The sequence below is a fragment of the Balaenoptera musculus genome, chromosome 7 (assembly GCF_009873245.2).
Source record: "Balaenoptera musculus isolate JJ_BM4_2016_0621 chromosome 7, mBalMus1.pri.v3, whole genome shotgun sequence".
Lineage (NCBI taxonomy): Eukaryota > Metazoa > Chordata > Mammalia > Artiodactyla > Balaenopteridae > Balaenoptera > Balaenoptera musculus.
Window position 1 is genome coordinate 41,832,457 of NC_045791.1, and position 23,717 is coordinate 41,856,173.

The 23,717-nt window shown below is 35.2% G+C and overlaps 1 protein-coding gene across 1 annotated transcript in view; it reads right to left on the bottom strand.

Annotated features, from left to right (window-relative positions):
• Positions 1 to 23,717, bottom strand: part of BAZ2B (bromodomain adjacent to zinc finger domain 2B) — a 291,809-nt gene that overhangs the window by 117,229 nt on the left and 150,863 nt on the right. Inside the window, 1 exon segment of the mRNA XM_036858503.1 lies at positions 12,366 to 12,512. Coding sequence (XP_036714398.1) covers positions 12,366 to 12,510 — 145 coding nt within the window. The 5' untranslated portion in view covers positions 12,511 to 12,512.

Consider the following 23,717-nt stretch of genomic DNA (forward strand, 5'->3'; position numbering starts at 1 on the left):
TTCCTTTATTCTCATAACATTTTTAGTAGTTAACCTTTACATTTTAACATTAAAAAAGCATGGTATGGAAATAGTCTTTCTTTTTATTTTTAAGTATTTGCTTTGAGATTGTTTTAGACTTACAAGAGTTGCAAAAATAGTACAGAGTTCCAACTTCCCCTATGTTAACATCTTATATGATAAAAAATAATTTTCAAAGCCAAGACGTTAACCCTGATTAATTAACTAAAATAAAGAATTTATTCAGATCTCATTAGTTTTTCCACTAGTGTCATTTTCCTGTGCTAAGATCCAATCTAGGATCTCACACTGCATTTAGTTACTGTGTCTCCTTAATTTTCTCCAATTTGTGACAGTTCCTCAGTCTTGTCTTTCATGACCTTGATACATTAAAGAGTACTAGTCAGGTAGTTTGTAGAATGCATCTCAACGTGGGTTTGTCTGATGCTTTCTCATGATTAGAAGAGGTTAAACATGATTGGGAAGAGTACCCAATGTGTCCTTCTCAGCACAAAATATCTGGGGTCTGTGATGCTGCTATGTGGTGCTGGTGATATTAACTTTGATCACTCGGTTAAGTTAGTATCTGCCAGGATTCAATATAAAGTTACTAATTTCCTTTCAAACAGTCTTTTCATTAGAAAAAAAAAATCATTAAAAGTCTAGGTAGCCTTGGGAACAAAATCTACTACTCTATATAACACTGAACATGGTGAACAAGATTTTGATTCAGTTCAGCCAATGATGTATCAATCTTCAGGCAAATGACTATTCTTCAAAGATAGGAGCAGCTGCTCTTTTGTAAAAAAGCATTTTTGTTATATCTAATGAAAGAATTTAGAGTTCACAGATTAAAATACTAAAATTACACTATATTTTATATATATTTCTATATTCAAATATAGATGTACTTTATTTTTATAATGAAATATAAAAAATAACAGTGAAAACAATCTAATTCTAAAATCTTATTTTACTTACGTTTCAATAAAAAAGTCTTAGTTTGCCCATAATGAACAAAAATTACTAAAACCAACTTTGAAAAACACACATCTTTCACTGCTACATAAACTTGTTGCAACATGTCTTTAAACTCTTTTCTCTAGTTCTTTAAACTATCAGCATATTTTTACAGCACTGCAAAATCAGCCTCTAGTATACAACCTGCAAAGTACAGCTAATCATCAAAAATGGCAGTGCATTAAAATAAAAGTCATATATTAATTTGCTGGGGCTGCCATAACACAGTACCACAAACTGGGTGACTTAGAACAACAGAAATTTATTGGCTCAGTTCTGTAGGCTACAAAAGTCTGAAAGCAGGGTGTGGGCAAGGCCATGCTCCCTCTGAAGGTACTAAGGAAGGATCTGTTCCATTCTTCTCTCCTAACTTTTGGTAACCTCAGGCATTTTTCCTATGTCTTCACATGGGCTTCTTTCTGTACACATCTCTGTGTCTAAATTCCCCCATTTTAATAAGGATACCAGTCATTTTGGTTTAAAACCCACCCTAATAACCTCATTTTAACTTGATTACCTCTTTTAAGGACCCAATTTCCAAATAGGTCACATTCTGAGGAACCAGGGATTAAGACTTCAACATATTTTTTTGGGGAGGAAGAAACAATTTTATCCATAACCCTAGGTTCATTTTTAAGATTACTTAATTGATTTGAAGGCATTACCTTTCTTTAGTAATTTACCTGTAAAATTCTAATTAAAACTCTGAAGTTCTACACATGAAAGTTAGGTAAGGACTTCCCTAGTGGCGCAGTGGTTAAGAATCCACCTGCCAATGCAGGGGACACGGGTTCAAGCCCTGGTCTGGGAAGATCCCACATGCGGCGAAGCAACTAAGCCTGTGCACCACAACTACTGAGCCTGCACTCTAGAGCCTGTGAGCCACAACTACTGAACCTGCATGCCACAACTATGGAAGCCCACGCTCCTACAGCCTGTGCTCTGCAATGAGAGAAGCCACTGCCATGAGAATCGCACGCATCACAAGGAAGAGTAGCCCCCGCTCGCCACAACTAGAGAAAGCCCGCACACAGCAACGAAGACCCAAAGAAGCCATAAATAAATAAATAAATAAATTTTTTAAAAAGTTAGGTAAAATATATTTCAAAAATACCTGGTGCCTTGTGATCAAACCCTTCATTAAATAAATCTACTGAAAGGGAAAAAAAAGCTAGACAGTTGAACATTCCAGGGCCTTTATTTGTGACTTACAGATATCTAGAATACAGACAACTAAAAAACAATTATTGTTGTAATAGTTCATACTATAATATAAATACTCAAAGAGACTAAAACTTTGGCTTTATATCCAAACCCTCAAGAATTAGCCTCTCTCATTCTCTTGACGATTCTCTATTGACTGTAAACGTAAGCTCCATCTTTTAAATAAGAAGTTCTAATTAATAACTTTGGATTTTCAGGGTTTATTTATTCAATGCCTCATCAGTAAGGTCTGATCTTTTAAGATTCTTTACCCTGTGGCTTATAATGCCCATCTCCAACTAAAATCTGCAGTTATTTGGTATTACCAGAGCAAAGCATAATACAGCCTAGAAAACTTATTAATTAGAGTAAATTTATCATTTAATTTGCAAGTCCTATTCCTGCAAGTTCACCTCTCCTTCCCTCCCTTTCTTCAACAATTGTTTCTTGAGCATATATTTTGTGCCAGGCACTGACTGGATACATATCAATAAAAAGACCGTATGGTCCCTGCCTGTTAAATGTAGAAAAAGGGACAAATAAGTAAAACAACACCAAATCTATAATTATAAACTGTGAAGAGTACTATGGAGGAAATTACTAGGTGCAAAAACAGGTAATAGTAGAGCAATTACCTAGACGCTATGAACAGAGGAGACTTCTCTAATTAATGTCTCAGAACACTTAACCTGAGACAAAGCATGAAAATCAGCCTTATGCAGTTCCTCTAAGACAAAGAGAGAACATGGTTGAGACCCTGAGTTGGGCTTCGATCACAGAGGGTATATCAGTTAGGTTGAAAAGTACAAAACATCCAACTCAGAATGGCTAAGTGAAAGGTAAACGTGTTGATTCACATAACATAAAAGCATTGGGAAAAGGCACACTTCAGATAAAGAAGGTTGGCTGAAAGCTTACTGGGACTTAATTTCTCTTTCATCTCTTGGCTCTAGTTCCTCAGATAGGCCCTTCCTTTTAGGTTTGTGGGACAAAAGGGTATCCTCTCTCACCAGTCCCAGTAAAAATCCCAGAACGGAAACTCTTTGCCTTTGATTAGTCTCATGTGCCTTCCTTAACCAATCACGTAACCATCATTGTGTGGGAAATATGATGTTTGGATTGGCTAGATTGTGTCACATGGCACCCCTGGACTCTCAGGTGAAAATTTTTTTAAAAAAGAAAGTGATTCATTTTGCAGGGGACAACTTCAGGTAATGGTGGAGTAGTAGTGAAGTGGTCACACAAATCACCCACAGAAAATAATTATAAAAATGTGATTTAAAACAACAAGGGACTTCCCTAGTGGTCCAGTGGTTAAGACTCCATGTCCCCAATGCAGGGGCCCCGGGGGTTCGATCCCTGGTCAGGGAACTAGATCCCACATGCCGCAACTAAGATCCCGCACGTAGCAACTAAAAGATCCCGCATGCCACAACTAAGAACTGGTGTAGCCAAATAAATAAATAAATATCAAAAAACAACAACAACAAAACTAAAGATACTGCAAAGCATCCAAAAGCAGAGAAGAGCCAGGGGAAAGTTTAATCTGGAAAAAATGGTAACAAGAAGGGGTGAGAACTGTGACTTTGTGGCTTTCTGGTCTGATACTGCTGTCTATACCTCACAGCTATAACTACAGAAAACAGTGGAAGATGAAACAGCAGGCTTATCAACTAAAGGTGCCAGAGGTCAGACTCCAGGGCTAAGAAAACATCAGGAAATCAGGAAATTTAAAGGGGAAATCTTGGCAGTGATCAAACCACAGAAAGGAGACTCAAATTCAGAGATTAAACTTTCCAAGTGCCTAGCTAAAAGTACACTGTGCATGGGGCACCACAAAATAGCCAGGAGAGAACGTACAGAAAGACAGAGCTACACACAGCAGATCTGTTCAATTTGATGTATTCCTTAACTGAGTGCATACCTTCACCATGATTAGCTTAGACAGCAGAAAGCCTGAAGTGTCAGAGAACAGAGTCGAAAGCTGGCAGAGCAGCTGGAAATCAAGGGGTAATCTTAGGAGCAAGGAAACCACAAAGAGAAAGAGATGCATCTCTGCTACGTAGTTGGCTGACCCAACAACTTTTACAGGCACAGAGGAGACCCACAGGGGGCCAGTCTGCAAAAGTGGCAGTGGGAAGCCAAAAAACAGACCACATATCATTAGTATGTTTTTTGACCACAATAAAACTAAAATGGACATCAATTGAAACATTTAACATTTAAATGTTAAATTACTGACTTTTAAACAACCCATTAGTCAAAGAAGAATTCACAAAGGAAAATAGAAAATATTTTTACTAGAATGATAATGAAATGAAAACATATCAAAATTTGTGGGATGCGGCTATAGTTGTATTTAAAAGGGAAATTCATAGCGTTAAATGCATATATAAGAAAAGGAGAAAGGTCTAACATAAACGATCTAAGTTTTCTCTTCAAGAAATTAGGAGAAAAGATGAGGAAATCCCACCCATGGAAAAACAGAAGGAAATAATAAAGGGCAGAAATCAATGAAACAGAAAACAGAATATCGGGAAAAAAAAAAATCAATGAAACCAAAATCTAGTTTGTCAAAAAGATTAATAAAATTGATAAAAGCTCTAGTCACAAAGGAAAAAAGAGCACAAATTATTAATATCAATAATGAAAGAGAAGATATCATTACAAATCCTACAGACATTCAAAGGATAAGGTACTATTTTTTTAATTAATTAATTAATTCATTAATATTTTGGCTGCATTGGGTCTTCACTGCTGCGTGTGGGCTTTCTCTAGTTGCGGCGAGCAGGAGCCACTCTCTGTTGTGGTGCGTGGGCTTCTCATTGCGGTGGCTTCTGTTGTTGCAGAGTATGGGCTCTAGGCGCATGGGCTTCAGTAGTTGTGACACGTGGGCTCAGCAGTGTGGCTCGTGGGTTCTAGAGTACAGGCTCAGTAGTTGTGGTGCACAGGCTTAGTTGCTCTTCTGCATGTGGGATCTTCCCAGACCAGGGCTCGAACCCATGTCCCCTGCATTGGCAGGTGGATTCTTAACCACTGTGCCACCAGGGAAGTCCCAGGATAAGGTACTATTTGGAACAACTCTGTACCTGTAAATTCAACAACTTAGAGGAAATGGACAAACTCCTTGAAAGACATCACTAACAAAGCTCACTCATAAAGAAAAAGATAACCTGAATAGTTTTATACTTCTACTTTAAAAGTTGAACTCCTGGGAATTCCCTGGTGGTCCAGTGGTTAGGACTCCATGCTCTCACTGCCGAGGGCCCGGGTTCAATCCCTGATGGGGAACTAAAAAAATCCCACTAGCCACACGGCGCGGCCAAAAAAAAAGTTGAACTCCTGATTTATTATCTTCAACAACAACATTAAAACAAACAAACAAAAAAACAACAATCTTCCAAGCCCATATGACTTCAGAGTGGATTCTACCACACTTTTAGAGAAGAAATATTATCAATTTGATGCAAACTCTTCCCTAAAAAAGGTTCTTAAGAAGGAAGGACTGGTCAATTGTGTCAATTCTTCCGAGAGGTTGAGTGAGATGAGAACAGAAAAGTGACACTGGTGTGGACTGAGATATACATAAAAGACAAGGAAAAGGAGAAAGCACATACAACTATGTATTTTGAGAAGTTTGGTTATAAAGTGAGGCAGAAAACAGAGTAATTGCCAGAAGAGTGTTTGGGGTGAAAGAGGGAAGGGGTTTTGGTATGTATTATTTTTTAAGACGGGAGATACTATGAGCATGCTTTTATACTAATGGACATGATCCAATAAATACAGAAAAATTAATGATACTGTATAGGAGGAATGGGGTCCTTGAAAAGTTTTTTGCAATCTTTAAAAAGAATTGATAGGTATTTGCTTTTGTGACAGTTAATAGCCATATCGTCTTGAGTTAAGCATTTATTTTATTTGGTTTAACTTATATTATTACATACAATAGTATATCAAAAGAGATTTGTAGTAAGTACATGAGCTACTAGATGCACTAATGAAATACTATTTTATTCAGAAGAAAAGAACCATTGAAGTTGGAATAAAGCTCATGTATAGGTATCAGAAATTTATTATAATACAAAGGTGGGGAGATATGGAAGGGGGGCTATCACCAGATGAGCTGAAATGGATAGATAATTGGCTCATAATTTAACATGTGCCCCAACCTCTTTTTAGTGTACCTTCCTGTGATGCAGAAGCTGAGCAGCTAAAAAGTATATTTACCAGTCTCTCTTGCAGCCAGGATTCTGGATATAATTTAGATTCTGCCAATCAGATGTATTTGGCACTGAGTTAAGCTGGCAGATTGGCAGTACATGAGGTATCCTTTTTGCTGGTGCAGATCTAGCAGGCAGCACAGAACAGCCCTGGAGCCTGTTATGTCAGTGGTTCTTGATGACTGGATTGCAGCTGAGGTGGTATGATCCATGGAGCCATCAGTTAGAACAATGGTGCCCTGACTGAACTAGAGGTAATTTCTTTAAGCAGGTCAATTCAACAGTAATGCTCTGAAATCACTCATAGGGGTCAGGGGTCAGCTCCTCAATAATTTTATAAGTGCCTGATTCCTTGTATTAAATCTTTCTGTTTAAAATAGCATCAGTGGTTTATGTTATCTCTAGGTGAACTCACTGATACATCAAACAACAATCTCAACTGGTGATAGTTCCAAAACCAAAAAGGCAATTCAGTCTATCACAACTGGCCTGGTATCTGATAACCATATACTTTTCAAAGTAATATTAAATGAGAGATAAGTGAAATCTCAAAAATATATATGCATAATCTTGGAGGTAGAGGACAATTTCTTAGACAAAAAGCATAACCATAAATAAAAATATTGATAAATCTGCCGACATTAAAATTGGAAGTTCTTTTCATCAAAAGACAATGTAGAAAAAAAAAGACACACCATGTGGGAAAAGCTATCTCCCACAAAGATAACTGAAAGAAGGACCAGCATCCAAAATATAAAAAGAACTCACAAATCTATAAGAAAAAGATACACAACCCAATAGAAATATGCACCAAAGCCCTAAACAATCACTTCAAAAGAGAGGAAACCCAAAAAGCTATAAACTTATTAAAAGGCACCTTAATGAACACTACTTCATATTCATGGACAAAAATCAAAAAGTCTGGCAATGACAAGTGTCAACATGAATGATAAGCATCAGGAATTATAATACACAGCTGATGAGAAAATAAATTGGTACTACTGGTAAAGCTGAAGACATGTTCAAAAACTTATGCATATGCATTAGGATTCATGTACAATGATGGTCATAACATTGTAATTGGCAAAAGTTGGAAACAACTCTAATATTTACCAAGAGTATTTACATGGATGTATAGTCCATTCAAATGCAACATGCAGAAAGATAAATGACCCTTTTACACTTTAAAATGTATTCTTCCTCCACATTTCTCATTACATCACCCTTCTCCCAGTTATCCAAGTCATGTCAGGGCTTCTCTCTCAATCTCTCTCTCAACATCACTTTGCCCAAATCCAGTCATTATATCCCATAAGAATCTACTCCCAGAATATCTCTGGAACCTTGTTTCTTTCTCCATCTCCAATAACTCCTTAATTTTGGCCCTTATCATTTCTCACCCAGATAAATTTACGTACCTTCTAATGGTCTTCTTTGCCTCTAGTCCCATCCTCATTGCAAACTGATGCTCTACATGCTGCTAGAACTACCATTTTCAAAGCATTAAAATCATTCCACTTGATCAAGTACGAATAAAAATAAAGGTTACAATTCACTAGGCACCTATTCTATGTCAGGCATTATCTCATTTATCGTTATAAAATGGGTATCATATTTATTTTATAGATGAGGTAACCGAAGTTCAGAAAGGGGTAATGTACCCAAATTCACATAGCTAATACGTGGACAAGCCAAAATTCAATTTCAGGGCCTTTCAATTGCAAAGTCCTTGCTTTTAATCAATACATCATTCTGTTTAAACTCTTAAACATGGTGCATGAAGTTCTAAATGATCTGACCTTAACCTACTCCCCAGCTTGATCTCCTGTCCCTTTGTTCCATTTAGCCATAGCAGATACTGGCTATCCATTCTCTCCTTATTCCTTACTAATAACCTCTATTTTCTTCAGGATTGGCAATATGCTCAGCTAACAACTAATTTTCCTGGCCTTCCTTGAAGCTGAGATTACTATTCATACAGTTCCGACAAAAGAGATACTAAGTGGAAATCTCTGGATGGGGTTTCTGGGAAAGCTGTTTAAAAGGGGTCAAAGTAAGCTGGCATACAACTTTTGCCCTCTTCTACTCCACCTTCTTCCTTCCTGGAAAACAGGGCTGTAGGTGGATCAGCCTTCTAAAAGCCATGAGATAAGACACGTGAGCATGAAAGTCCCATATACCTCAGAAGACAGGATATAAAATTAGGAGCCCAGGTCTGTGATGGCATCACCGACCTCAGAACTGTGGATCTATGGACTGGTACGTGTATTTGCCATGTGTTCCTATTCATAGTTAATCACTGTTGTAACTGACACATACCCTAAGTTGAGGCCTGACTGATCAACTTGCGATTTCCTCAATCTACCATGATTTGGCACAGCTCTACAGAGGAAGGCCTGCAATTAAGATACATGTGTAATTCAGTCTCTAACTTTAAAAGAAAAGTAGGCATACCCCAGCTTTAATGAGAGAAGTTTTAAACACTTTCTCTGTTTTCTACATGCAGCATTTTACAAGTTTTGTTTGAAGGGTTCTACCTCAAAAATGGATTGAAAACCACTGGTCTATGGCACAGTTTAACTATCACTGAAATTTCTCAAAGTTCTATGCTTTGTTTGTATTAGGTCAAATGACCACAAATCTCGAACAAATCCACTCTGTAAAGTTTAATTTTGGAACTATGCTGAAATACTATTCTTTCAGTTTTCACTCAGAGGTAATATGTGAAATAGTGTCTGAATACGTATAAAATTGGCATATAGGATATTGTGTATCATGTGGCCTTTTATACAAAGGTTCTGGTGGTATATTCCCCAAACCACTCAGAGCCAGGAAAAAGTTTGTTTTTCTCTGAGGAACTGATGTTCACTAGCACTAGTATGTGAGTCACGTAGTCCACTATGTTTTCTTTTTATTCTTAACAGCTAATTAGTTAAGTTTTTTGTTCAACATCTGTGGCTTTCCTTGGCTAACACTTTTATACTTTTTAGAGCCTATCTTTTAATATTTTAGTTAATTGTTTTGTTTATTGTGCCAACATATTTATTGAAAGCTGTCCAAAATTATTGTTTAGAAGTAGGCAAGTTATTTTTTAAAAATCATACTTTAAAGGGAAAAGAAATATAACTCTTCTAAGACCGACAAGACCCACTATATGCAGAGAGCCTTAGATTAATCAATCTTTATTGCAGTGTTATTTTCTATCCAAGTTACTGTAATAAAATTAAAGGTGTGTTGTGAGAGACAGTCCTCCAAGGTCCCTGCATGTTGTTGCTGGGTATGCCAAGAATGCAAGGTCTTGACCACTCTTTAAAACTGGGCCATTTCTCAGGATTGCAGTGAGCAACCTTGATGGATGAGGTGACATTTCCTTCCAGACAAAGAGCGGCTTTGCTTTCATTTACTATAAAAGCAGCGGGTTGCCTAAGCCGTGACATAACCCCACTATATGCATAAGATTCAACTGGGCCCCTCCGTGTTGCCCCTGTGGGACTTGGGAGACATGGGGAGCCAATGCCAACATGATGTTTATGCTATTTGCTATGCTATAGTAATAAAATCTCTGACCTAGGAGTCTCACGTCTTCTACCAGCATCATAATAGTAACAGTAGGTATGTATACTTCCAGACCCTGACAAGGTGTTGATTCAAAAGAAATTAGTTGATCGTTCAAAGTTCAAAAGTAGGCTTGAATTAAATCCTTTGTAACTCAGAGGAATTCCTACAGAAATATCATTAATGAAGATGACAGAGAAAGGCCAATTAAAATAACTGTTTAAAACAAAAGAATGTCCTCAAAGGGACCATTAAAGAACTGGTGAGGTTTTGACATTTTACAGATGAAAATTCTTTTTTGTTGTTTCTATACATCAAAAACATTGAGGAGATTCAAATTGTTTAAAATAAAGAGGCTAGGCCCATTATCACTCTATAATTTTACTTTTAAAAGGAGAAAATTACAGACAATGACTAGGCCAAAAACAATGAATCAAATAAGAGAAGACAGGAAAATATGATAAACTGAATTATGCAGGACAACTAAGCATTCTCCATGCATTGTAAGGCTCTACTTTAAACATAAACCACAACACTGAGAATGTTAAAAACAAAAAATCATTTTCTTAGAAAGTGAAAACTCATGCTGTAGGTACTAAAGGTATAATGTGTTAATAAGTGATATATTTTGGAACAAACATTGAAATAAACTATAGTTTCATTCAATTTAAGTATCTCCACATAAAAACTCAACCACCTATTTTACTTGCAAATAAATGATGAAAACTAATTCCTTTCTAGATAAGGAAATTTCTGATGTTATTCAGCAACTAAGCATACCCACCCTTCTGCAACTCTCAACTACCACTAACAAAAAATAGCGCCCAACATGTGACTACTCAGAATCATAAGCAATTCAAATGTCACTAATTCAGAAAACTAAGTGAGAAATAGGTGGTAGCAAAGGGTCCAGAAAACTCAAGGCTCTGTACTCAAGGACTGAAAGCTTCAACATTAAAAAAAAGGACATTTCCCTAGAAATATTATATATTTTAAATACAAATTCACAAGTAAATACAAAGTAAGACAGCAGATGGGAGGAACACAATGAAAGGAGCTGACACAAACGAAAGGAGAAGAGTTATAAAAAGCACGAAAGAATAATTACAAAAGTACAGCTGTGTGCAATCATTTAGACAAAAAAACTTAAGGTAAAATGCCAACCATGGTATCACTATTTTTGAACACAGCATATCATCAAAGGCATTCATCATTTTATATATAGCCGTCATTTTATACACAAGGGAAATGTGGATGAAGTTGTTAAATGAATGCCTTAACCAAGATTGTACAAGGTGAGGGAGAACAGGAATTTTATTTATTTATTTTTAAAATGTAATAGTATTTTATTTTAGTTATTTTATAATCACTAAGAAAATGTTAGAAAATTGTTCTGATAAAATGACAAAATGACATCCTTGTCATTCCATTGATTGAAAAAAAATCAGAATAATTCAATAAATATATATTTGACAATTTGCTAGGGTATTTTGTCAGTAAACATTCCATATTTACGTATTTCATTTACCCAAAATTATAAATCTAATTTTGAAAAAGTAAAATATCATTTAGTTCTAATGCTTATACATATGAAATAATCTATAAGATAAAATATATTTAAGATTAAAAATCTTCCTAGTGATAAAGGAATAAGTTAATCAAGTTTAGGTTAAAAAAAAAAAAAAAAGAATGTATTCTACCAAATATCCAAACATGTGTTTGGGCAAAAAGTGATTTTGAGGGGTAAATTAAAAATACCTTCCACATAAAACTAAAATTGAGGATATTTTCACTACTGAAATAAAGTTCCCTTTTTAGCAGTATAAACTTCATTCATGTTTAAGAAAAATTTGTCAAATATCTTAAAATATTTTTCAAAATATTTAAAACTTTAAAAATATTTTCCATCAGGTAAATGATATGCCTTAGTATACATCTTGTGAACTAGGGTAGCTGGGGTTTGGTGAAGGTCATTTCGAATACTGGAAGCAAATTTAGGGCAAAGGGTCCATGGCATTGGGACCTTATCTTACCATCAAGGATTCCTTTATACTTCTTCACTCCCTCATGGGCCTATTGTTTTAAAAGAGTTTGCATGTATTAATTTATTAATTAAAATGGTCAAAGGAAGATATTAAGATGAAACTCTCAAAGCTTCTAAAAATCATAGAAAACATGGAATAAGCAGTGTTACTCCAGTGTGTTGATAAAATACAGAAAAATCAGAGACTAAATGTTTAACCTAGCCACTGTTCAACAGATCAACAGAGGTAATGAGAACATTTTATTCAGAGTTCAATAAAACACTATGAATGCAAATTAGTAAAAGGATGGCATTCTAAAATTGAGCTAATAAAGGGTATTCACCACATGGGTTGATTGTAGAGCTAAGTGAAGCAGCTCCAGTGGAAAGGCCGCCTTTTGAAACTGATGAAGCCACAGAAGGTATAGAAGATGAAGTTGGTGTAGCAGAGGAGGCTGTTGAGGATGGTAACCGTTCTCCAGACTCCATATCTGTGGGAGGGAGACAAATGTTAATTTACAGTATTAAATAGTGGAATTAAGCAAAAGAATGAAACATATTTAAAATAAGTCAAACTTCTAGGAATACTTTTTTAAGATATAAAATAAGTTTAGAAATACATGTTCTTCAGAGAGATAAAATATGAAAGAAATAAAAATAATATAATTTAAAATACCAGTTTATGAAGTAAGTTTAATGTTAAGTATACCAAATCGTCTTCTAATAGACTTGCAGAATATTCTTATATAAAAAAATAATAATAGTCATTTGAATACAGTAACTTCATACAACTGTGTGTTGCCATAACTTTAGGAAAATTAGCATATTAACTTCTTATTCTTCTTAAATCACCTCATGATCTATTCACTTACATCATAATACCCATATTATCTTAATGAATCAAGAAGATACTACCACATCTGAGTGAACTGTAACCCTGTCTTCTAAATCCAGATAGCAATATAGTTGTAGGTCTTAAACATCCATGAATCTGACCTGGTAATCCCCAATACAGTGAGTCTCCCCCCCCCCCCCAAAAAAGACGAATACATTTTAGAGTTTATACTAGAGTCTAGTCTGAACTATGGTCTCAAAATGGCTTTAGTATGATCCATTTATAATGACTTAACCACCTCTAAGCATCTGTATTAATTTGCTTAGCTATTTTGGGTACAACCTTACATTGGTCTTATTGTAATAGTTTATGTTGATATTAAAAATCTAGAATGGAAATGGATGAAGGAGTCAAAAGGTACAAACTTCCCATTATAAAAACAAGTAAGTCATAGGATGTAATGGGCCGCATAGTGACTATTGTTAATAATACTTTATTGTACATTTGAAAGTTGCTAAGAGAGTAGATCTTAAAAGTTTTCATCACAAGGAAAAAAATTTGTAACTGTGTGGTGATGGATATTAACTTTTTGTGGTATTCATTTCACAATACATACAAATATCGAATCATTACGTTGTACACCTGAAACTAATATAATGTTATATGTCAATTATATCTCAATAAATTTTTAAAATCTAGAATAGGTTATGGTCATTTTAATATTCTACATACACTAATACCACAATTAAGCAAGGAAACTGTAAAGCTCACAGTTGCTTTAAAGAGTACACATATATAGGAAGAGACAAAAAAATACACTACTCACCCATAAATGAACTTATGATCAATCACAAGTAAACTTTCATCATTCAAATAATCTAATCACAAAAAGATTTTTGCATGCAATTCTATAGCCAATTCACATAATTACTATATGTTTTCTAAGAAAAATAATTTGATTTCATTTAAAAATATTGGCCAATTAACACATGAAAAGATGCTCATCATTGTTAATTATTAGAGAAATGTATATAAAAACTACAATGAGGTACTACCTCACGCCAGTCAGAATGGCCATCATTAAAAAGTCTACAAATAACAAATGCTGGAGAGGGTGTGGACAAAAGGGAACCCTCCTACACTGTTGGTGGGAATGTAAATTGGTGAAGCCACTATGGAAAACAGTATGGAGGTTCCTCAGAAAACTAAAAATAGAACTACCATATGATCCAGCAATCCCACTCCTGGGCATATATCTGGACAAAACTATAATTTGAAATGATACATGCACCCCTATGTTCACAGCAGCACTATTTACGATAGCCAAGACATGGAAACAACCTAAATGTCTATCAACAGATGAATGAATAAAGAAGATGTGGTATACATATACAGTGGAATATTACTCAGCCATAAAAAAGAATGAAATAATGCCATTTGCAGCAACATGGATGGACCTAGAGATTATCATACTAAGTGAAGTAAGTCAGAAAGAGAAAGATAAATACCATATGATATCCCTTATATGTAGAATCTAAGATATGACACACATGAACTTTTCTATGAAACAGAAACAGACAGAGATAAAGAACAGACTTGTGGTTGCAGGGTGTGGGGGAGCGGGAGGGATGAGTTGGGAGTTTGCGATTAGGAGATGCAAACTATTACACATATAATGGATAAACAACAAGGTCCTACTGTATAGCACAGGGAACTATATTCAATATCCTGTAATAAACAATAATGGAAAGGAGTATGAAATAGAATATATATACATGTATAACTGAATCACTTTGCTGTATAGCAGAAATTAACACAACATTGCAAATCAACTATACTTCAATAAAATAAATTTTTAAAAATAAAGTAAAATATTGGTCAATTAAAATAATGCAAGATTAATGTTTAAATAATTGAGAATCCATATGGTATGTAGATGATTTTTCTAAGATAGATACATATGGAAAAGGTAATCTCAGGTTGACACAATAGCATCATTAATAGGGCAGTTTCAATGAGTTTTCCAATCACATACAATTCAAAAACTTCTCTTCATATTCTGCCATTGCTGTCAATCACCTCCAAAGATAATGAACTGCTCTAACGAGTATGCCCATAATCTTAAAGAATTTTTCTTTCTCTTTATCAGCATTCAATATGGAGAGGCATAGTTGATACTGATGGCTACATGGAACTAATGCTTAAAAGGCAGATTTTGGGTCATCAAACAGTTACTTTTAAGCTTTGAGACACATGGCTGTCTGACAGCAAGGTCCATGGCTGACAACTTCCTCTATAAACTATCTTCACCAGCAAGTCTCATTTCACTAAGTACAAAACACATATATTTACAAAAAAAAAAAAAAAAAACCCAAAACATAGATCGAGTTTACAGGAAAAGGCTGTTTTAAAAAATTTAGAGCTGGTAACCTTACTGTCTCAAAGATTTCTAAAATGTACTATTTAAATGTATTTTGGGGGCTTCTCAATGATTTTATTTTTCATTTTGTTAATTAAAAATTTTTTTAAATTGATGTAAAATTGACCTACAACACCGTGTGAATTCTAGGTGCATGACATAGTGATTCAATATTTCTATACATTACAAAATGATCACCGTGATAAGTCAGTTACCATCTGTCACCATACAAAGATATTACAATATTATTGACTATATTCCCCATGCTGTACATTTCATTCTTGTGACTCATTTATTTTGTAACTGGAAGTTGGTAAATGTATTATTTTTTTTTTAAATAATGAAAGGGTTTTTTAAAAAAAAAAATTTTGCCTTTGTACTCCACAGCAAAAGTAATTTGGGACATAATATAGATAAGCACTTTAGCTGAGTACCTGGCATATAAAAGCTCAATGAATGAAAGTCATTGCTTTTTATAGGATAATAGGTTATGAGCTCTAGGTATATTTCTTTCTGTTGATATAAATTCACCCAAGACTAAAACAAGGAATACCCAGAAGGCATAATGAGCAGTCTCTACATATTGCTCACTGGAGATTACTCTTCCTGGAAATATTTATTAAAATAAAAAATATACATGTACTTGGATCTACCAATCTACTTTTAAGACTCTATTCTATAGAAATAAAGCACCAATAGTTCCTTTATTATAACACTGTTTAAAGGTAAAATAAAATTGAAACCTGGAAGTACAAAAGAGTAGAACTAGAGCTAGTAGTATGAGGTTGGGGGCCTTTTTCAGTTTCAGTAAAAGTGCAGTTTTCTCATTTATTCTTGTTGTTCTTGCTGTTCATTTAAGTGGGAAAAGTTTACCTCTTTTTTAAAAAACATGCTTATGCAGCCATTTTCCTTAGAAGTTCTATTATATACATTATTCATATATTCTTTTATTTCAACTATTTTAATCTTAGATACATATTTCTAGCCAGTATTCCTCTCATACATAAAGTACTTTTTTCTTACACTGGCCTTAAGTTAAAACTTTTTTTCTCATGTTTTAATAGGTATTTCTTAGTTCCAGTAACTCAAAATTTGGTCAACTATTCCATGTTCATCTTATAGATATCTTTCTTTTCATTTTAAAGAAATGTAACAAATCCACTCTAGCCTTTGCTACTCTAGAATGAAGATTGTTTTATGCTTGCATTAACAAGGATTGGCTTTTCAAGTTTTTCTTTTTAAGTTAAATATTATTGAATTCAGATTTTATTTACTATTGTTCCTTGCTAAGCTTAACTCTGGAAAGAATCCTAGCCACCAACTTGAAAGTTAAAAGGTAGGAAGGCAATGCCTTTGTTACAGTGAATAATTCACAAAACAATCATTGGCTTGCCATATTGTAAGAACTATTCAAAGGAGAAAGTTTAAAATACATGTGCACCAAAGGATGCTAAAAGCAGTAGGTGAAAGTCTGAGTAGAAACAAGGGATTTGCATAGTCTCAAAGTATCCCCTTTAAGATATTTACTAATTAAAAAGGGCAAAAGAGTAACACCACAGTGGAGAAACTATATCACCAATAATAAAACATATTGATATCATGTATCCTCTGATGCACTCAGTAGAGCATATCACCTCTGTGGTATCCTTCCCAATAACATATAACCTCCATGAAATCATGAGAAAACATCAGACAAACCCAAACTGAGAGACCATATACAAAATAATTGACTAGTATTCATCAAGTATCAAGGTCATGAAAGAAAAGGAAAGACTGAGGAACTGCCATAGGTTGAAGACTAAGGAGATACAACAACTAAATAATGTGGGATCAGATTGGATTTTGGAACAGAAGAAGGACATTAATGGAAAAACTGGTAAAATTCATAAAAGATATGTAGTTTATGGTTAATAGTATTGTACCAATGTAAATTTTCTGATTTTTTAATTTTAATAATTGTACTATGGTTATATAAATTAATAACATTAGGGAAAGCTGAGTAAAAAATATAGGTGAATACTATGTATTTGCTTTTTAACTGTTTTTAAAGTCTAAAATTATTTCAAAATAAAAAGTAAAGAAAAGAAAAAACAAAGTCTGGCATACAGTAAGCACTTAAAAAAATATATATATATACATGCATTGGGATTGAAGAGTGTAAACTTAGACCTTGAAGAAATGAAGATAGAGATTACATTGTATCAGCAAGACACTTGATAATAGATGTTATCTGGGTTTAAAAACTATATCTGAACCTTATTAGCTATGACCTTATAAATTATGTAATTTCAGTGAACTTCCAGTTTCCTCATGAGTAGTATGAAGGTATAACTGGGAAAATTAAATGAGATAATGCATATAAAGTTCTGAATACCTAGCATTCAATAATTGTCAGCAATTGTTTTTTATAAGTGAATGTCTGTGCATATAATTATCCATGGGTATGCGTGGCAGTAAAAGGTATTTTTAGATTATTCATTTCAAGTAAATATTTGAGTCACATCTATTTATAGGTTATATGTATATGCATAGCATGTTTGACATTTTTTACCCAGATAAGTTATGATAAGAATTTAAAATAGGGAGATTGGGATTGACACATATACACTACTGATACTATGTATAAAATAGACAACTGATGGAAACATACTGTATAGCACAGTGAACTCTAATGCACTGTGGTGTCCTAAATGGGAGGGAAATCCAAAAGGAAGGGGATATATGTATATGTATGGCTGATTCATTTTGCTGTGCACTAGAAGTTAACATTGTAAAGCAACTATACTCAAATAAAAATTAAAAAGGAAAGAATTTAAAATAAATGCCTCGGGACTTCCCTGGTGGTGCAGTGGTTAAGAATCCGTCTGCCAATGCAGGGACATAGATTCGATCCCTGGTCCGAGAAGAACCCACATGCCGCAGAGCAACTAAGCCCATGCGTCACAACTACTGAGCCTGCACTCTAGAGCCCGCGAGCCACAACTACTGAGCCCGCGTGCCACAACTACTGAAGCCCGTGCACCTACAGCCCGTACTCCGCAACAAGAGAAGCCACCGCAAGGAGAAGCCCGGGCACCGCAACAAAGAGTAGCCCCCGCTCACCGCAACTAGAGAAAAGCCCCAGCAACGAAGACCCAATGCAGCCAAAAGATAAATAAATAAAATAAAATATTTAAAAAAAATTTTTTTTAAATGCCTCACAATTGTATAAGTACAAATGGCAAGGTGTTTTACCTCAAAACTTTCCAAAAAACCTGGAGCACAAATATAAATGAAAATTAACATATTAATTTTCAGTTGAAAAAATTTACTCTGTGATCACGAGTTACTATTCATCATTCAAGCATACTACATAAAAGTTGGCAGAAATCCATTTATTCAAACCATCTTAGAAAAATACATTCACTAAAATAAAAATAGGGGCTTCCCTGGTGGTGCAGTGGTCGAGAATCCGCCTGCCAATGCAGGGGACACGGGTTCGAGCCCTGGTCTGGGAAGATCTCACATGCCGTGGAGCAGCTGGGCCCGTGAGCCACAATTACTGAGCCTGCGCGTCTGGAGCCTGTGCTCCGCAACAAGAGAGGCCGCGATAGCGAGAGGCCTGCGCACCGCGATGAAGAGTGGCCCCCACTTGCCACAACTAGAGAAAGCCCTTGCACAGAAACGAAGACCCAACACAGCCATAAATAAATAAATAAAAATTAAAAAATTAAAAATAAAAAAAAGTCACTCTTTTAAAAATAAATAAATAAATAAATAAATAAAAATAGTATCCAAGAACCACCTATTCCCAGATTTCGGTTCTGGCCAAAGCACCCAGATCTGATACTTACACTCCTGTAATAGTCTCTCATTCTGACTCTGTGTGTTAAGAATATCACCTTCATCGCACGTTCCAAACAAACACCATCCAACCAATTCTTTGTGGCCAAAACCAGCCCAGACACAAGATAAAAATGAACAGACTGTAAGAACATGATCCCAACCACAACACGCTCACCTATGGGAGAATATCAATTAGTAGGTATGTCTTTTAGCTTAAGGCCATTCATGAGAGGATATTTTCTAATGTATAACTTCAGAATTTTCTTATTTACAAAGCTAATCAGGTAGGGTAAAGATTACTACAACTGAAAATTAACATATAACACTACAGTAAAAAAAGTTGTTGATGTGAATGGGTGAAAAATGTGCGATGATGAAGGGATTCTAAATGATTTGATCCATTAGAGATCTTTCCCACGGTCTGAAGCAGTAGTTCTTAACCAGAGGTGATGCTGTAATACCCCCTCATCTACTAGGAAACATTTGACAATGTCTGGGAACAGCTTTGATTGTCATAACTGAGAAGGTGCTACTGGTATCACGTAGAAAGAGTCCAGGCAGGGATGGTGCTAAACATCCTACAATTCACAGGACATTCCCACACAGGGATAATTACCTGGCCCAGAATGTTAGTAGTGCTAAGGTTGAGAAATTCTGATCTAAGAAATTCTGATCTAAAGTATCAAAAACTGTATTACTTGGAATTCAATCAACCAAAACTTTCTGTTAAGTAGAAGTTCTTTATAATTATTATAAGAAGATATTTCAAGCTGATTTATTGCCACTGCAATAAATGATAAAATTATATTCAACATATCTTTATCAGCATACCGCCAGAGTTTATTATTTTACATTTTGTCCTAATTGTTTAAAACTGATCATGTATAATATACAATTAATGCACATCATAATGTTCACGCACACTGGGTAACATGAATTTACTGTATTTTACTGAGATGATATTTACCTATAACAATTCTGAGAACAGACAAAAATCAGAATTACCACAAACAACTTCTTCCCTGCATGATGATTTTATATACGCCAAAAAAATTCAATGATCAGTTGTTAATGATAATACTAATCAAGTTCACACATATCAAATGTTCCTTTTTCTGTAAACATAGAGCTTATGAACACTGACAGCTGCTAGGTGTAAACCTGAACAGGTGCAAATAGGGACGGGCAAGACAAGTTGGCTCCAAAACATAAACAAGATCAGCTGCCCTCTGTTTCACCTGCATGAATCCTTTAAAAGTATAGCTATAGAATAGACTGAAGATTCAGAAAGTAAATATATAAATAGACAGATATTTCTCCTGCAAGGAGTTTTCTTACAATGTCTTTATCTTTGCTAACAATACCAAAGGTTCTCTGTGGGAGCTCAAAGCACAAAAGTAGATTTGGTAAATGCTCACTTTTCCTTACAATATAACCTCATGTGAAAAACAATAATTGGGAAGAATATCAGGAGACAGTCACTATGCTGCTTCTTTTGCTTTAGCAGGATCACTAACAGTAGAGCTTTATAAATCAATTATTTTCTCAAAGTTCTGACAAAGGCTTTTATATAACTATTTTAAAAATAACTTACAGGAAACTGAACATTTGGATAAACAATACTTCAAAATATTACATAGCAAAACAAAAACAAAAAACAAGCAACAAACAAAAATTTTTCTGTTAAAGGATTTAGAGAAATAGGAGATGAGGCAGAAATACCTTATTAGACAATGAACAAAATTATTTTCTGAATATTTTTGAAGGAAAATGATTCTATTTATAACATTTTTATTTACCTACATTTTCAGAAATAGTTATTTCAACTCATTAAGTATAATATATTGTGGTTTAAAATAAGAATATATGAAAGGGATCAATTTCCTTTGCTGCTAGACACATTTTTAACTACTACGGTAAACAGTCAAGCAATTACATCCCCAAACAAAAGTGGGCTGGCAATCAGGTGCTCTGGTTGCAGCCTGAGAGCTGGAGTAAGTCTCTGACAATACCTCTACATAATAGTTTCCTTATCAGAAAAATGATGGGATTGAATTAAACTAGCCCTCAAATCCATATCAATTTGATAAAAAAGAACAAAACAAAACAACAACCAAAAACCTTCACATTGCATTAACATATTTAACAATTTAATTCCTCATTTCCCTTATCCTCCCTACCACTTGCCTTCGTTCTATCTTCAAATGTATGTCATTCTAAATTACAGATTTCTGTTAAATCTTTAAAGATTTACTCTTGTTTTATTATACCTCAAGAGACTTGATGATGAGAAAATTAGCCAAGAGTAAAGCACTGATTTTCATACTGCTCAGTAAATATCTACTCAGGGAGTAAACTTTTCCATCCAAAGGATTAAGTATTCCTTTGCAATGAGCTATCTGTGAGGAAGAGGTTATCCTAAGATATAAGAAAAGATATAAAAGAATATTAAAGAAATATTTGAACAAGATTTAACATATACAGATCAACTAAACTGTAGGTAGAGTCTGTGAATTTAAATACTGATGAGAATTAACAATTTCTAAAAAGGATAGAAATGTTAGAAGGATCAAAAGAGAGACAATGTCTGATTAATTGATCCTTTCACTTACAAATGCAAGGGGTCCCAAAGAACAAGCAAAAAGACCCAAATCTTTGCTTAACTAAGACACACAATTACAATTAACTGAAATTTCTAAGACATTTCTGGATAGTAACTGAGGCGGATAAGTAACAGATTGAAAAAATAAAACAGGGTAACAAACCGAAATCAAGTAACTCTATGTAAAATATCTACATATACTGAGAAGTCAAGGAAAGAAAGATGCCAAGTACTACATGACTTATAAACTAGAATAAAAACTCCCTTTCAATGGGGAAGAAGCAGAGCTAACCTAACAGGGAAAACAGCACGCTTCTTAAAGAACAAAATGAGCCTAAAAGTTTATGAACACCAATGCAGAAATATTTTTATCCTGGTCACCTTAACTCTATCTAATATTATCACTCTCCTGTTCAAAAGTCTTCAATTTATCCATATCACACATATGGGTAAAGATATACGTGAAGAATATTTATTACAACATATTAACAGCAAAGACTTTTAAAAACAAAAACTTCCATCAGTAAGAAACTGTTAAATTATGGTACTATGCAGCTGTTACCAAAGAATGAAGTAGATCTAGACTAGCTAATCTGCTGAATGAAAAGAGTGAAGTGAGGAAGAATAGAAATAGCAAGATCTCATGTGTGAAAAAGAAAAAAAGGGATATGTTCTCATGAATGTATGTTCAGAATATTTCTGGAAAAATATATAAGACACTGGCAACTGTGTTTCCTTCTAGGTAAAGAGACTAGGGAATTAATCTAGGATGCGAGAATTCTTTTTCACTATATATCTTTTTCTTTTTTTTTAACCACTTGAATGATTTACAATGTGCTAGTATTAATGACAGTTAAACGAATTTTTAAAAAAGATTTCTACAGGTTTGTTATTGCAAGAAATTATCTTTCAGAATGTTGTGCAGAAGTCCCAGTTCAAGATGGTGACATAAGAAAATCCCAAACTCACCTCCTCCCACAGCCACACTGAGCCTACCGCTATATATGGAAGAATTTCCTTTCCAAAAAACCTAAAGTCTGGGTGAATGATGACTACACATTGGGCAAACAAGAAGAAAAACACATCAAGGAGGGTAGGAGAGGCTGGGGTGCAACCCCAACCATAAACCCCACCATTGGTGCAGCAACCCACAATGCAGAAGGAACTCAAAACCTGGAGCTTCTTCCTGAGGAGCTGAGGGTTCAAAACCCACATCGGGCATCCCATACGCTTGAGACATGATCCCCTAAAAAAATCTAACTTTGAAAACCAGTAGGGCTCCTGTCTTGAGACCCACAAGACTGTAGAGATCTGAGAAAGCCCTCTGAAAGAACTCACATGCTCAGACCCCGGGGCCCAGCTAAGAGGCCGTGTATGGTGTCCAGACTTAAAAAATGAAGGAGGCTCTCACCTGAGGGGCAGACACCTAATTTAACGCACACATCTAGGAGAGTGCTGGAACACTCACCAGGGATGCAAGCTGCATCTTCGCATTTTCCCTTTGCTGTGCTCCAGAGCACCAGTATCTCCAGGAAGGTGCCCCAATTTTGGTGGGTGTCATCTAGGCGACACCTCTACATCACCTGGTTCTGGTGGCCAGTAGGGCTTATGCTTGTGGGTCCCACAGGACTATAACCCATGAAGAAAGAGTTCTTAAATAGCTACCACCTCTAGGGCACAGCAAGAGACAACAGACCCAGGAGCTCAGTCTTTCTCTGAAGGCCTATTAGCTAATCATCATGCCTGTGGACTGAGGGGCAGGCTTCTAAATAAACACGCATCTGGGGGCTGACTGTAATCCTTTCCAGACACCTCAGAGGGCAGGGCTTATCTTCATGTTTATCCTCTGCCATGCTTCACAATGTCAGTGTCTCCTGGAGGGGAACATTACAAATGTCTGATGCCCTGGATTTTATGTCTGGTGGCCTAGTTTTTGCAGCTATCACCCAGGGAACACCCTTTATCACCTGGCTCTGGTGGCTGGGGGGAGGAGGTGAACATGTGTGTGGGGGAGG